The 16,492-nt window shown below is 58.7% G+C and overlaps 1 protein-coding gene across 1 annotated transcript in view; it reads right to left on the reverse strand.

Moving 5' to 3' along the window:
- LOC310842839 (uncharacterized protein) overlaps nt 1-14,023 on the reverse strand; it is a 28,450-nt gene extending 14,427 nt beyond the window's left edge. The window contains exons 1-2 of the mRNA XM_083734981.1: nt 12,314-14,023; nt 1,252-1,661 (exon numbers count right to left, since the gene is read on the reverse strand). Coding sequence (XP_083591107.1) covers nt 1,551-1,661; nt 12,314-13,894 — 1,692 coding nt within the window. The 5' untranslated portion in view covers nt 13,895-14,023 and the 3' untranslated portion in view covers nt 1,252-1,550. The remainder of the gene's footprint in view (nt 1-1,251; nt 1,662-12,313) is intronic.
- Between the last annotated feature and the right edge of the window lie 2,469 nt (nt 14,024-16,492).

Consider the following 16,492-nt stretch of genomic DNA (forward strand, 5'->3'; position numbering starts at 1 on the left):
AAATACACATCTGATGTCAAAGGTGCATTTCAGCAACTCTGGAAATATTCACAAAATGTTAAATATGATGGGGGGAGAATATGTTAGTTTGCTGAGTTTCTGCTATGGTTGAATTCTTACTCCCACTTCATAAAAGTAAATTCAGTGAATAAATGGTAAATTCTAGCTTTAATAAGCCTTCCAAAAACAACATAAACCAGAAGGAAAAAAATAAGGAATATAAAGAGATTCTGGGGCCCCATAGCACAATATGTATATGAGAGGGTGGGAAATTTGCAGCAACGGTATAATCAAGCCCTCAAACAACTTTTTCTAACCTTCCCACCCCCCCAAACCCCTGGTTTTGTTGCTGTAAAAATCAAAGTGACATACTGCTCAGGTGAATGTAGAGATTTAACCCAGTCTGCCAATGCCATGATGGATTTGCAAAGATGTCCCTGAAACTTCACACATCACATCAATCATCTGAGGAGCAGGGAGGGATTGATAAACCCACTCCTCAGAAGATTTTCATGGATTGGAGAAAAGAGAAGCCATTTGTGTCCATGTATGTGTGCACACCTGAGTGAGTCTGTGTTTGTGTGCATGTATGTATGTGTGTGTGTGTGCTTCTGGCTTTTCTTATAAGGGCATGCAAAAATATGGGTGGGTGGGTGGGTTTACGATTGTCAGGCGGCCGAACCCACTGTTGACCACATGTACTGCTCCTCTTGGATAGAAGTTACTCAATATGTCACACTGCACTCACAATGTAAAATAACAAAATAGCATAGCATAGCCAGGTGGGACTTACTACAAAATATTATGGTATGGAATAGAGCCATGTAGACTATTCCATTCCATTCCATTGCATTCCCTCCTTCACTATTTTTCTACCATCCACCTATGAAAGTAAGTAAGCATTCCACGACCAGGAAGCATTCTTCACCCAATTTAATATTGTGCTCCAGGGATCTTCTATTCCACAGCATATGCAAATTAAGAGATTAAACAAAGTGAGACAAGAAATTGAGCCTCCCTGAGGATGGTGCAGTCTGACCCATATAAGGGCTGGGGGCAGAAAACAAGAGTGATCTTTCTATATATGAAAGGGGGGGAAAGAATTTTAAATAAATATTCTAATTGGGCAAAGACAAGAAATTACGGGGAACTGTAAATTAAAATATAATTTGTAAAGACAAAAAATGGTAGTGCAAATTTGATACACATTTAGAAAGAACATCAAATATAAAGAAATCTAATTACACTCACAGCATTCTTCAGGCATTTTGGTAGAGGGTACTGGGTGGGGTGTTTTCACAGAAGACAATACCTCTGGCTTATGGGTTGTCATTGAAAAGTCACTTAGAGAAGTTCTGGCCAAGGTTCTAGAAACTGCTGTACTTTCTATGAGAGAATCATTACTAATAGTGTGCGGAGAGGATGCAGAGGAGGTGTGTGCACTTCCCAAAGATGTGCTGGATGAAGCCATAACAGAAGAAATGGATGCTGGGCCTCTGGGCCAAGTGGTAGCCGGGCTCCCTGTTGCCACTGGTGCTGCGGAGCTGTTGTCAGAAGTGTGGGTGGTGCTCCTCAACAATGAAGCAGATGTTGGTGCTAGTGGAGAGGTGACGTGAGCTGTGGCGGCTGAGCTGGATTCCACGGAGGTGTCCCGCACTCCGCTAGGAGAGGTGTGCCCGCTTTCCGAAGACGCACTGGATGAAGCCATGATGGAGGCACTGGATGCTGGGCCTGCCGTCCAAGTGGTAGCCGGGCTCTCTGTTGCCACTGGTGCTGCGGAGCTGTTGTCAGCAGTGTGGGTAGTGGCCGAGAACACGCTTGTCCCTGAGATCCCGGGAGATTTTTCTGAAGAAACGTGCTCCCTGGTGGTCACCTGAGGTAGCGCTTCAGAGCTGGAGGATGCCGTGCTCCCGGAGGGTCCAGATGATATGACAGACTCTGTCGTGGAAGAAGAGGAGACTTCCACCTTGCCTGTTCCCGTACTTGATAAGCTGACGGAGGTGCTGGGACCCGCTGCGCTTTCTGTCCCGGAAGAACTAGCCGTCATGTGGGAAGAGGTTGCGGTGGAGACCTGTGGATAACTTGGGCTTCTGGAGAAGGACGCAGCAGGGGAACCGGTGGCCCCAGCCACGCTTGTGGCTGGCGCTGCAGAGCTCTTGCCGCCTAGGGTGCTTGCAGCTTCCGAGGAGGTTGTCTCTTCAGTCGGGCTGGCTGCATTCGGAGTGGTGCTCCTCAACGATGCAGCAGACATCCCTGTTGGTGCTAGTGGAGAGGTGATGTGAGCTGTGGCGGCTGAGCTGGATTCCACAGAGGTGTCCCGCACTCCGCTAGGAGAGGTCTGCCCGCTTTCCGAAGACGCGCTGGATGAAGCCATGATGGAGGCACTGGATGCTGGGCCTGCCGTCCAAGTGGTAGCCGGGCTCTCTGTTGCCACTGGTGCTGCGGAGCTGTTGTCAGCAGTGTGGGTAGTGGCCGAGAACACGCTTGTCCCTGAGATCCCGGGAGATGTTTCTGAAGAAACGTGCTCCGTGGTGGTCAACTGAGGTAGCGCTTCAGAGCTGGAGGATGCCGTGCTCCCGGAGGGTCGAGATGATATGACAGACTTTGTCGTGGAAGAAGAGGAGACTTCCACCTTGCCTGTTCCCGTACTTGATAAGCCGACGGAGGTGCTGGGACCCGTTGCACTTTCTGTCCTGGAAGAACTAGCCATCATGTTGGAAGAGGTTGCGGTGGAGACCTGTGGAGAACTTGGGCTTCTGGAGAAGGACGCAGCAGGGGAACCGGTGGCCCCAGCCATGCTTGTGGCTGGCGCTGCAGAGCTCTGGCCGCCCAGGGTGCTTGCAGCTTCCAAGGAGGCTGTCTCTTCAGTCGGCCTGGCTGCATTCGGACTGGTGCTCCTCAACGATGCAGCAGGCGTCCCTGTTGGTGCTAGTGGAGAGGTGACGTGAGCTGTTGTGGCTGAGCTGGATTCCACGGAGGTGTCCCGCACTCCGCTAGGAGAGGTCTGCCCGCTTTCCGAAGACGTGCGGGATGAAGCCATGATGGAGGCACTGGATGCTGGGCCTGCCGTCCAAGTGGTAGCCGGGCTCTCTGTTGCCACTGGTGCTGCGGAGCTGTTGTCAGCAGTGTGGGTAGTGGCCGAGAACACGCTTGTCCCTGAGATCCCGGGAGATGTTTCTGAAGAAACTTGCTCCCTGGTGGTCACCTGAGGTAGCGCTTCAGAGCTGGAGGATGCCGTGCTCCCGGAGGGTCCAGATGATATGACAGACTCTGTCGTGGAAGAAGAGGAGACTTCCAGCTTGCCTGTTCCCGTACTTGATAAGCCGACGGAGGTGCTGGGACCCGCTGCGCTTTCTGTCCCGGAAGAACTAGCCGTCATGTGGGAAGAGGTTGCGGTGGAGACCTGTGGAGAACTTGGGCTTCTGGAGAAGGACGCAGCAGGGGAACCGGTGGCCCCAGCCATGCTTGTGGCTGGCGCTGCAGAGCTCTGGCCGCCCAGGGTGCTTGCAGCTTCCGAGGAGGCTGTCTCTTCAGTCGGGCTGGCTGCATTCGGAGTGGTGCTCCTCAACGATGAAGCAGGCGTCCCAGTTGGTGCTAGTGGAGCGGTGACGTGAGCTATGGTGGCTGAGCTGGATTCCAGGGAGGTGTCCCGCACTCCGCTAGGAGAGGTCTGCCCGCTTTCCGAAGACGCGCTGGATGAAGCCATGATGGAGGCACTGGATGCTGGGCCTGCCGTCCAAGTGGTAGCCGGGCTCTCTGTTGCCACTGGTGCTGCGGAGCTGTTGTCAGCAGTGTGGGTAGTGGCCGAGAACACGCTTGTCCCTGAGATCCCGGGAGATTTTTCTGAAGAAACGTGCTCCCTGGTGGTCACCTGAGGTAGCGCTTCAGAGCTGGAGGATGCCGTGCTCCCGGAGGGTCCAGATGATATGACAGACTCTGTCGTGGAAGAAGAGGAGACTTCCAGCTTGCCTGTTCCCGTACTTGATAAGCCGACGGAGGTGCTGGGACCCGCTGCGCTTTCTGTCCCGGAAGAACTAGCCGTCATGTGGGAAGAGGTTGCGGTGGAGACCTGTGGAGAAATTGGGCTTCTGGAGAAGGACGCAGCAGGGGAACCGGTGGCCCCAGCCATGCTTGTGGCTGGCACTGCAGAGCTCTGGCCGCCCAGGGTGCTTGCAGCTTCCGAGGAGGCTGTCTCTTCAGTCGGGCTGGCTGCATTTGGAGTGGTGCTCCTCAACGATGAAGCAGGCGTCCCAGTTGGTGCTAGTGGAGAGGTGACGTGAGCTGTGGTGGCTGAGCTGGATTCCAGGGAGGTGTCCCGCACTCCGCTAGGAGAGGTCTGCCCGCTTTCCGAAGACGCGCTGGATGAAGCCATGATGGAGGCACTGGATGCTGGGCCTGCCGTCCAAGTGGTAGCCGGGCTCTCTGTTGCCACTGGTGCTGCGGAGCTGTTGTCAGCAGTGTGGGTAGTGGCCGAGAACACGCTTGTCCCTGAGATCCCGGGAGATTTTTCTGAAGAAACGTGCTCCCTGGTGGTCACCTGAGGTAGCGCTTCAGAGCTGGAGGATGCCGTGCTCCCGGAGGGTCCAGATGATATGACAGACTCTGTCGTGGAAGAAGAGGAGACTTCCAGCTTGCCTGTTCCCGTACTTGATAAGCCGACGGAGGTGCTGGGACCCGCTGCACTTTCTGTCCCGGAAGAACTAGCCGTCATGTGGGAAGATGTTCCGGTGGAGACCTGTGGAGAACTTGGGCTTCTGGAGAAGGACGCAGCAGGGGAACCGGTGGCCCCAGCCATGCTTGTGGCTGGCGCTGCAGAGCTCTGGCCGCCCAGGGTGCTTGCAGCTTCCGAGGAGGCTGTCTCTTCAGTCGGGCTGGCTTCATTCGGAGTGGTGCTCCTCAACGATGCAGCAGGCGTCCCTGTTGGTGCTAGTGGAGAGGTGACGTGAGCTGTGGCAGCTGAGCTGGATTCCACGGAGGTGTCCCGCACTCCGCTAGGAGAGGTCTGCCCGCTTTCCGAAGACGCGCTGGATGAAGCCATGATGGAGGCACTGGATGCTGGGCCTGCCGTCCAAGTGCTGGCCGGGCTCTCTGTTGCCACTGGTGCTGCGGAGCTGTTGTCAGCAGTGTGGGTAGTGGCCGAGAACACGCTTGTCCCTGAGATCCCGGGAGATTTTTCTGAAGAAACGTGCTCCCTGGTGGTCACCTGAGGTAGCGCTTCAGAGCTGGAGGATGCCGTGCTCCCGGAGGGTCCAGATGATATGACAGACTCTGTGGTGGAAGAAGAGGAGACTTCCAGCTTGCCTGTTCCCGTACTTGTTAAGCCGACGGAGGTGCTGGGACCCGCTGCGCTTTCTGTCCCGGAAGAACTAGCCGTCATGTGGGAAGAGGTTGCGGTGGAGACCTGTGGAGAAATTGGGCTTCTGGAGAAGGACGCAGCAGGGGAACCGGTGGCCCCAGCCATGCTTGTGGCTGGCGCTGCAGAGCTCTGGCCGCCCAGGGTGCTTGCAGCTTCCGAGGAGGCTGTCTCTTCAGTCGGGCTGGCTTCATTTGGAGTGGTGCTCCTCAACGATGCAGCAGGCGTCCCTGTTGGTGCTAGTGGAGAGGTGACATGAGCTGTGGCGGCTGAGCTGGATTCCAGGGAGGTGTCCCGCACTCCGCTAGGAGAGGTCTGCCCGCTTTCCGAAGACGCGCTGGATGAAGCCATGATGGAGGAACTGGATGCTGGGCCTGCCGTCCAAGTGCTGGCCGGGCTCTCTGTTGCCACTGGTGCTGCGGAGCTGTTGTCAGCAGTGTGGGTAGTGGCCGAGAACACGCTTGTCCCTGAGATCCCGGGAGATTTTTCTGAAGAAACGTGCTCCCTGGTGGTCACCTGAGGTAGCGCTTCAGAGCTGGAGGATGCCGTGCTCCCGGAGGGTCCAGATGATATGACAGACTCTGTCGTCGAAGAAGAGGAGACTTCCAGCTTGCCTGTTCCCGTACTTGTTAAGCCGACGGAGGTGCTGGGACCCGCTGCGCTTTCTGTCCCGGAAGAACTAGCCGTCATGTGGGAAGAGGTTGCGGTGGAGACCTGTGGAGAACTTGGGCTTCTGGAGAAGGACGCAGCAGGGGAACCGGTGGCCCCAGCCATGCTTGTGGCTGGCGCTACAGAGCTCTGGCCGCCCAGGGTGCTTGCAGCTTCCGAGGAGGCTGTCTCTTCAGTCAGGCTGGCTGCATTCGGAATGGTGCTCCTCAACGATGCAGCAGGCATCCCTGTTGGTGCTAGTGGAGAGGTGACGTGAGCTGTGGCGGCTGAGCTGGATTCCACGGAGGTGTCCCGCACTCCGCTAGGAGAGGTCTGCCCGCTTTCCGAAGACGCGCTGGATGAAGCCATGATGGAGGCACTGGATGCTGGGCCTGCCGTCCAAGTGGTAGCCGGGCTCTCTGTTGCCACTGGTGCTGCGGAGCTGTTGTCAGCAGTGTGGGTAGTGGCCGAGAACACGCTTGTCCCTGAGATCCCGGGAGATTTTTCTGAAGAAACGAGCTCCCTGGTGGTCACCTGAGGTAGCGCTTCAGAGCTGGAGGATGCCGTGCTCCCGGAGGGTCCAGATGATATGACAGACTCTGTGGTGGAAGAAGAGGAGACTTCCAGCTTGCCTGTTCCCGTACTTGATAAGCCGACGGAGGTGCTGGGACCCGCTGCGCTTTCTGTCCCGGAAGAACTAGCCGTCATGTGGGAAGAGGTTGCGGTGGAGACCTGTGGAGAAATTGGGCTTCTGGAGAAGGACGCAGCAGGGGAACCGGTGGCCCCAGCCATGCTTGTGGCTGGCGCTGCAGAGCTCTGGCCGCCCAGGGTGCTTGCAGCTTCCGAGGAGGCTGTCTCTTCAGTCGGGCTGGCTGCATTTGGAGTGGTGCTCCTCAACGATGAAGCAGGCGTACCTGTTGGTGCTAGTGGAGAGGTGACGTGAGCTGTGGCAGCTGAGCTGGATTCCACGGAGGTGTCCCGCACTCCGCTAGGAGAGGTCTGCCCGCTTTCCGAAGACGCGCTGGATGAAGCCATGATGGAGGCACTGGATGCTGGGCCTGCCGTCCAAGTGCTGGCCGGGCTCTCTGTTGCCACTGGTGCTGCGGAGCTGTTGTCAGCAGTGTGGGTAGTGGCCGAGAACACGCTTGTCCCTGAGATCCCGGGAGATTTTTCTGAAGAAACGTGCTCCCTGGTGGTCACCTGAGGTAGCGCTTCAGAGCTGGAGGATGCCGTGCTCCCGGAGGGTCCAGATGATATGACAGACTCTGTCGTCGAAGAAGAGGAGACTTCCAGCTTGCCTGTTCCCGTACTTGTTAAGCCGACGGAGGTGCTGGGACCCGCTGCGCTTTCTGTCCCGGAAGAACTAGCCGTCATGTGGGAAGAGGTTGCGGTGGAGACCTGTGGAGAACTTGGGCTTCTGGAGAAGGACGCAGCAGGGGAACCGGTGGCCCCAGCCATGCTTGTGGCTGGCGCTACAGAGCTCTGGCCGCCCAGGGTGCTTGCAGCTTCCGAGGAGGCTGTCTCTTCAGTCAGGCTGGCTGCATTCGGAATGGTGCTCCTCAACGATGCAGCAGGCATCCCTGTTGGTGCTAGTGGAGAGGTGACGTGAGCTGTGGCGGCTGAGCTGGATTCCACGGAGGTGTCCCGCACTCCGCTAGGAGAGGTCTGCCCGCTTTCCGAAGACGCGCTGGATGAAGCCATGATGGAGGCACTGGATGCTGGGCCTGCCGTCCAAGTGGTAGCTGGGCTCTCTGTTGCCACTGGTGCTGCGGAGCTGTTGTCAGCAGTGTGGGTAGTGGCCGAGAACACGCTTGTCCCTGAGATCCCGGGAGATTTTTCTGAAGAAACGAGCTCCCTGGTGGTTACCTGAGGTAGCGCTTCAGAGCTGGAGGATGCCGTGCTCCCGGAGGGTCCAGATGATATGACAGACTCTGTGGTGGAAGAAGAGGAGACTTCCAGCTTGCCTGTTCCCGTACTTGATAAGCCGACGGAGGTGCTGGGACCCGCTGCGCTTTCTGTCCCGGAAGAACTAGCCGTCATGTGGGAAGAGGTTGCGGTGGAGACCTGTGGAGAAATTGGGCTTCTGGAGAAGGACGCAGCAGGGGAACCGGTGGCCCCAGCCATGCTTGTGGCTGGCGCTGCAGAGCTCTGGCCGCCCAGGGTGCTTGCAGCTTCCGAGGAGGCTGTCTCTTCAGTCGGGCTGGCTGCATTTGGAGTGGTGCTCCTCAACGATGAAGCAGGCGTACCTGTTGGTGCTAGTGGAGAGGTGACGTGAGCTGTGGCAGCTGAGCTGGATTCCACGGAGGTGTCCCGCACTCCGCTAGGAGAGGTCTGCCCGCTTTCCGAAGACGCGCTGGATGAAGCCATGATGGAGGCACTGGATGCTGGGCCTGCCGTCCAAGTGCTGGCCGGGCTCTCTGTTGCCACTGGTGCTGCGGAGCTGTTGTCAGCAGTGTGGGTAGTGGCCGAGAACACGCTTGTCCCTGAGATCCCGGGAGATTTTTCTGAAGAAACGTGCTCCCTGGTGGTCACCTGAGGTAGCGCTTCAGAGCTGGAGGATGCCGTGCTCCCGGAGGGTCCAGATGATATGACAGACTCTGTCGTGGAAGAAGAGGAGACTTCCAGCTTGCCTGTTCCCGTACTTGATAAGCCGACGGAGGTGCTGGCACCCGCTACGCTTTCTGTCCCGGAAGAACTAGCCGTCATGTGGGAAGAGGTTGCGGTGGAGACCTGTGGATAACTTGGGCTTCTGGAGAAGGACGCAGCAGGGGAACCGGTGGCCCCAGCCATGCTTGTGGCTGGCGCTGCAGAGCTCTGGCCGCCCAGGGTGCTTGCAGCTTCCGAGGAGGCTGTCTCTTCAGTCGGGCTGGCTGCATTTGGAGTGGTGCTCCTCAACGATGCAGCAGGCGTCCCTGTTGGTACTAGTGGAGAGGTGACGTGAGCTGTGGCGGCTGAGCTGGATTCCACGGAGGTGTCCCGTACTGCGCTAGGAGAGGTCTGCCCGCTTTCCGAAGACGCGCTGGATGAAGCCATGATGGAGGTACTGGATGCTGGGCCTGCCGTCCAAGTGGTAGCCAGGCTCTCTGTTGCCACTGGTGGTGCGGAGCTGTTGTCAGCAGTGTGGGTTGTGGCCGGGAACACGCTTGTCCCTGAGATCCCGGGAGATTTTTCTGAAGAAACGTGCTCCCTGGTGGTCACCTGAGGTAGCGCTTCAGAGCTGGAGGATGCTGTGCTCCCGGAGGGTCCAGATGATATGACAGACTCTGTCGTGGAAGAAGAGGAGACTTCCAGCTTGCCTGTTCCCGTACTTGATAAGCCGACGGAGGTGCTGGGACCCGCTGCACTTTCTGTCCCGGAAGAACTAGCCGTCATGTGGGAAGAGGTTGCGGTGGAGACCTGTGGAGAACTTGGGCTTCTGGAGAAGGACGCAGCAGGGGAACCGGTGGCCCCAGCCATGCTTGTGGCTGGCGCTGCAGAGCTCTGGCCGCCCAGGATGCTTGCAGCTTCCGAGGAGGCTGTCTCTTCAGTCGGGCTGGCTGCATTCGGAGTGGTGCTCCTCAACGATGCAGCAGGCGTCCCTGTTGGTGCTAGTGGAGAGGTGACGTGAGCTGTGGCAGCTGAGCTGGATTCCACGGAGGTGTCCCGCACTCCGCTAGGAGAGGTCTGCCCGCTTTCCGAAGACGCGCTGGATGAAGCCATGATGGAGGCACTGGATGCTGGGCCTGCCGTCCAAGTGGTAGCCGGGCTCTCTGTTGCCACTGGTGCTGCGGAGCTGTTGTCCGCAGTGTGGGTAGTGGCCGAGAACACGCTTGTCCCTGAGATCCCGGGAGATTTTTCTGAAGAAACGTGCTCCCTGGTGGTCACCTGAGGTAGCGCTTCAGAGCTGGAGGATGCCGTGCTCCCGGAGGGTCCAGATGATATGACAGACTCTGTCGTGGAAGAAGAGGAGACTTCCAGCTTGCCTGTTCCCGTACTTGATAAGCCGACGGAGGTGCTGGGACCCGCTACGCTTTCTGTCCCGGAAGAACTAGCCGTCATGTGGGAAGAGGTTGCGGTGGAGACCTGTGGATAACTTGGGCTTCTGGAGAAGGACGCAGCAGGGGAACCGGTGGCCCCAGCCATGCTTGTGGCTGGCGCTGCAGAGCTCTGGCCGCCCAGGCTGCTTGCAGCTTCCGAGGAGGCTGTCTCTTTAGTCGGGCTGGCTGCATTCGGAGTGGTGCTCCTCAATGATGCAGCAGGCGTCCCTGTTGGTGCTCGTGGAGAGGTGACGTGAGCTGTGGCGGCTGAGCTGGATTCCACGGAGGTGTCCCGCACTCCGCTAGGAGAGGTCTGCCCGCTTTCCGAAGACGCGCTGGATGAAGCCATGATGGAGGTACTGGATGCTGGGCCTGCCGTCCAAGTGGTAGCCAGGCTCTCTGTTGCCACTGGTGCTGCGGAGCTGTTGTCAGCAGTGTGGGTTGTGGCCGGGAACACGCTTGTCCCTGAGATCCCGGGAGATTTTTCTGAAGAAACGTGCTCCCTGGTGGTCACCTGAGGTATCGCTTCAGAGCTGGAGGATGCCGTGCTCCCGGAGGGTCCAGATGATATGACAAACTCTGTCGTGGAAGAAGAGGAGACTTCCAGCTTGCCTGTTCCCGTACTTGATAAGCCGACGGAGGTGCTGGGACCCGCTGCACTTTCTGTCCCGGAAGAACTAGCCGTCATGTGGGAAGAGGTTGCGGTGGAGACCTGTGGAGAACTTGGGCTTCTGGAGAAGGACGCAGCAGGGGAACCGGTGGCCCCAGCCATGCTTGTGGCTGGCGCTGCAGAGCTCTGGCCGCCCAGGGTGCTTGCAGCTTCCGAGGAGGCTGTCTCTTTAGTCGGGCTGGCTGCATTCGGAGTGGTGCTCCTCAACGATGCAGCAGGCGTCCCTGTTGGTGCTCGTGTAGAGGTGACGTGAGCTGTGGCGGCTGAGCTGGATTCCACGGAGGTGTCCCGCACTCCGCTAGGAGAGGTCTGCCCGCTTTCCGAAGACGCGCTGGATGAAGCCATGATGGAGGCACTGGATGCTGGGCCTGCCGTCCAAGTGGTAGCCAGGCTCTCTGTTGCCACTGGTGGTGCGGAGCTGTTGTCAGCAGTGTGGGTTGTGGCCGAGAACACGCTTGTCCCTGAGATCCCAGGAGATGTTTCTGAAGAAACGTGCTCCCTGGTGGTCACCTGAGGTAGCGCTTCAGAGCTGGAGGATGCCATGCTCCCGGAGGGTCCAGATGATATGACAGACTCTGTGGTGGAAGAAGAGGAGACTTCCAGCTTGCCTGTTCCCGTACTTGATAAGCCGACGAAGGTGCTGGGACCCGCTGCGCTTTCTGTCCTCGAAGAACTAGCCGTCATGTGGGAAGAGGTTGCGGTGGAGACCTGTGGAGAACTTGGGCTTCTGGAGAAGGACGCAGCAGGGGAACCGGTGGCCCCAGCCATGCTTGTGGCTGGCGCTGCAGAGCTCTGGCCGCCCAGGGTGCTTGCAGCTTCCAAGGAGGCTGTCTCTTCAGTCGGGCTGGCTGCATTTGGAGTGGTGCTCCTCAACGATGCAGCAGGCGTCCCTGTTGGTGCTAGTGGAGAGGTGACGTGAGCTGTGGTGGCTGAGCTGGATTCCACGGAGGTGTCCCGCACTCCGCTAGGAGAGGTCTGCCCGCTTTCCGAAGACGCGCTGGATGAAGCCATGATGGAAGCACTGGATGCTGGGCCTGCCGTCCAAGTGGTAGCCGGGCTCTCTGTTGCCACTGGTGCTGCGGAGCTGTTGTCAGCAGTGTGGGTAGTGGCCGAGAACACGCTTGTCCCTGAGATCCCGGGAGATTTTTCTGAAGAAACTTGCTCCCTGGTGGTCACCTGAGGTAGCGCTTCAGAGCTGGAGGATGCCGTGCTCCCGGAGGGTCCAGATGATATGACAGGCTCTGTCGTGGAAGAAGAGGAGACTTCCAGCTTGCCTGTTCCCGTACTTGATAAGCCGACGGAGGTGCTGGGACCCGCTGCGCTTTCTGTCCCGGAAGAACTAGCCGTCATGTGGGAAGAGGTTGCGGTGGAGACCTGTGGAGAAATTGGGCTTCTGGAGAAGGACGCAGCAGGGGAACCGGTGGCCCCAGCCATGCTTGTGGCTGGCGCTGCAGAGCTCTGGCCGCCCAGGGTGCTTGCAGCTTCCGAGGAGGCTGTCTCTTCAGTCGGGCTGGCTGCATTTGGAGTGGTGCTCCTCAACGATGAAGCAGGCGTCCCAGTTGGTGCTAGTGGAGCGGTGACGTGAGCTGTGGTGGCTGAGCTGGATTCCACGGAGGTGTCCCACACTCTGCTAGGAGAGGTCTGCCCGCTTTCCGAAGACGCGCTGGATGAAGCCATGATGGAGGCACTGGATGCTGGGCCTGCCGTCCAAGTGGTAGCCGGGCTCTCTGTTGCCACTGGTGCTGCGGAGCTGTTGTCAGCAGTGTGGGTAGTGGCCGAGAACACGCTTGTCCCTGAGATCCCGGGAGATTTTTCTGAAGAAACGTGCTCCCTGGTGGTCACCTGAGGTAGCGCTTCAGAGCTGGAGGATGCCGTGCTCCCGTAGGGTCCAGATGATATGACAGACTCTGTCGTGGAAGAAGAGGAGACTTCCAGCTTGCCTGTTCCCGTACTTGATAAGCCGACGGAGGTGCTGGGACCCGCTGCACTTTCTGTCCCGGAAGAACTAGCCGTCATGTGGGAAGAGGTTGCGGTGGAGACCTGTGGAGAACTTGGGCTTCTGGAGAAGGACGCAGCAGGGGAACCGGTGGCCCCAGCCATGCTTGTGGCTGGCGCTGCAGAGCTCTGGCCGCCCAGGGTGCTTGCAGCTTCCAAGGAGGCTGTCTCTTCAGTCGGGCTGGCTGCATTCGGAGTGGTGCTCCTCAACGATGCAGCAGGCGTCCCTGTTGGTGCTAGTGGAGAGGTGACGTGAGCTGTGGTGGCTGAGCTGGATTCCACGGAGGTGTCCCGCACTCCGCTAGGAGAGGTCTGCCCGCTTTCCGAAGACGCGCTGGATGAAGCCATGATGGAGGCACTGGATGCTGGGCCTGCCGTCCAAGTGGTAGCCGGGCTCTCTGTTGCCACTGGTGCTGCGGAGCTGTTGTCAGCAGTGTGGGTAGTGGCCGAGAACACGCTTGTCCCTGAGATCCCGGGAGATTTTTCTGAAGAAACGTGCTCCCTGGTGGTCACCTGAGGTAGCGCTTCAGAGCTGGAGGATGCCGTGCTCCCGGAGGGTCCAGATGATATGACAGACTCTGTCGTGGAAGAAGAGGAGACTTCCAGCTTGCCTGTTCCCGTACTTGATAAGCCGACGGAGGTGCTGGGACCCGCTGCACTTTCTGTCCCGGAAGAACTAGCCGTCATGTGGGAAGAGGTTGCGGTGGAGACCTGTGGAGAACTTGGGCTTCTGGAGAAGGACGCAGCAGGGGAACCGGTGGCCCCAGCCATGCTTGTGGCTGGCGCTGCAGAGCTCTGGCCGCCCAGGGTGCTTGCAGCTTCCGAGGAGGCTGTCTCTTTAGTCGGGCTGGCTGCATTCGGAGTGGTGCTCCTCAACGATGCAGCAGGCGTCCCTGTTGGTGCTCGTGGAGAGGTGACGTGAGCTGTGGCGGCTGAGCTGGATTCCACGGAGGTGTCCCGCACTCCGCTAGGAGAGGTCTGCCCGCTTTCCGAAGACGCGCTGGATGAAGCCATGATGGAGGCACTGGATGCTGGGCCTGCCGTCCAAGTGGTAGCCAGGCTCTCTGTTGCCACTGGTGGTGCGGAGCTGTTGTCAGCAGTGTGGGTTGTGGCCGAGAACACGCTTGTCCCTGAGATCCCAGGAGATGTTTCTGAAGAAACGTGCTCCCTGGTGGTCACCTGAGGTAGCGCTTCAGAGCTGGAGGATGCCATGCTCCCGGAGGGTCCAGATGATATGACAGACTCTGTTGTGGAAGAAGAGGAGACTTCCAGCTTGCCTGTTCCCGTACTTGATAAGCCGACGAAGGTGCTGGGACCCGCTGCGCTTTCTGTCCTCGAAGAACTAGCCGTCATGTGGGAAGAGGTTGCGGTGGAGACCTGTGGAGAACTTGGGCTTCTGGAGAAGGACGCAGCAGGGGAACCGGTGGCCCCAGCCATGCTTGTGGCTGGCGCTGCAGAGCTCTGGCCGCCCAGGGTGCTTGCAGCTTCCAAGGAGGCTGTCTCTTCAGTCGGGCTGGCTGCATTCGGAGTGGTGCTCCTCAACGATGAAGCAGGCGTCCCTGTTGGTGCTAGTGGAGAGGTGACGTGAGCTGTGGTGGCTGAGCTGGATTCCACGGAGGTGTCCCGCACTCCGCTAGGAGAGGTCTGCCCGCTTTCCGAAGACGCGCTGGATGAAGCCATGATGGAAGCACTGGATGCTGGGCCTGCCGTCCAAGTGGTAGCCGGGCTCTCTGTTGCCACTGGTGCTGCGGAGCTGTTGTCAGCAGTGTGGGTAGTGGCCGAGAACACGCTTGTCCCTGAGATCCCGGGAGATTTTTCTGAAGAAACTTGCTCCCTGGTGGTCACCTGAGGTAGCGCTTCAGAGCTGGAGGATGCCGTGCTCCCGGAGGGTCCAGATGATATGACAGGCTCTGTCGTGGAAGAAGAGGAGACTTCCAGCTTGCCTGTTCCCGTACTTGATAAGCCGACGGAGGTGCTGGGACCCGCTGCGCTTTCTGTCCCGGAAGAACTAGCCGTCATGTGGGAAGAGGTTGCGGTGGAGACCTGTGGAGAAATTGGGCTTCTGGAGAAGGACGCAGCAGGGGAACCGGTGGCCCCAGCCATGCTTGTGGCTGGCGCTGCAGAGCTCTGGCCGCCCAGGGTGCTTGCAGCTTCCGAGGAGGCTGTCTCTTCAGTCAGGCTGGCTGCATTTGGAGTGGTGCTCCTCAACGATGAAGCAGGCGTCCCAGTTGGTGCTAGTGGAGCGGTGACGTGAGCTGTGGTGGCTGAGCTGGATTCCACGGAGGTGTCCCACACTCCGCTAGGAGAGGTCTGCCCGCTTTCCGAAGACGCGCTGGATGAAGCCATGATGGAGGCACTGGATGCTGGGCCTGCCGTCCAAGTGGTAGCCGGGCTCTCTGTTGCCACTGGTGCTGCGGAGCTGTTGTCAGCAGTGTGGGTAGTGGCCGAGAACACGCTTGTCCCTGAGATCCCGGGAGATTTTTCTGAAGAAACGTGCTCCCTGGTGGTCACCTGAGGTAGCGCTTCAGAGCTGGAGGATGCCGTGCTCCCGTAGGGTCCAGATGATATGACAGACTCTGTCGTGGAAGAAGAGGAGACTTCCAGCTTGCCTGTTCCCGTACTTGATAAGCCGACGGAGGTGCTGGGACCCGCTGCACTTTCTGTCCCGGAAGAACTAGCCGTCATGTGGGAAGAGGTTGCGGTGGAGACCTGTGGATAACTTGGGCTTCTGGAGAAGGACGCAGCAGGGGAACCGGTGGCCCCAGCCATGCTTGTGGCTGGCGCTGCAGAGCTCTGGCCGCCCAGGGTGCTTGCAGCTTCCAAGGAGGCTGTCTCTTCAGTCGGGCTGGCTGCATTCGGAGTGGTGCTCCTCAACGATGCAGCAGGCGTCCCTGTTGGTGCTAGTGGAGAGGTGACGTGAGCTGTGGTGGCTGAGCTGGATTCCACGGAGGTGTCCCGCACTCCGCTAGGAGAGGTCTGCCCGCTTTCCGAAGACGCGCTGGATGAAGCCATGATGGAGGCACTGGATGCTGGGCCTGCCGTCCAAGTGGTAGCCGGGCTCTCTGTTGCCACTGGTGCTGCGGAGCTGTTGTCAGCAGTGTGGGTAGTGGCCGAGAACACGCTTGTCCCTGAGATCCCGGGAGATTTTTCTGAAGAAACGTGCTCCCTGGTGGTCACCTGAGGTAGCGCTTCAGAGCTGGAGGATGCCGTGCTCCCGGAGGGTCCAGATGATATGACAGACTCTGTCGTGGAAGAAGAGGAGACTTCCAGCTTGCCTGTTCCCGTACTTGATAAGCCGACGGAGGTGCTGGGACCCGCTGCGCTTTCTGTCCCGGAAGAACTAGCCGTCATGTGGGAAGAGGTTGCGGTGGAGACCTGTGGAGAAATTGGGCTTCTGGAGAAGGACGCAGCAGGGGAACCGGTGGCCCCAGCCATGCTTGTGGCTGGCGCTGCAGAGCTCTGGCCGCCCAGGGTGCTTGCAGCTTCCGAGGAGGCTGTCTCTTCAGTCGGGCTGGCTGCATTTGGAGTGGTGCTCCTCAACGATGAAGCAGGCGTCCCTGTTGGTGCTAGTGGAGAGGTGACGTGAGCTGTGGCAGCTGAGCTGGATTCCACGGAGGTGTCCCGCACTCCGCTAGGAGAGGTCTGCCCGCTTTCCGAAGACGCGCTGGATGAAGCCATGATGGAGGCACTGGATGCTGGGCCTGCCGTCCAAGTGCTGGCCGGGCTCTCTGTTGCCACTGGTGCTGCGGAGCTGTTGTCAGCAGTGTGGGTAGTGGCCGAGAACACGCTTGTCCCTGAGATCCCGGGAGA

This window comes from Podarcis gaigeae (assembly GCF_964106915.1).
Source record: "Podarcis gaigeae genome assembly, chromosome: 4".
In the NCBI taxonomy this organism is placed as follows: Eukaryota; Metazoa; Chordata; class Lepidosauria; order Squamata; family Lacertidae; genus Podarcis; species Podarcis gaigeae.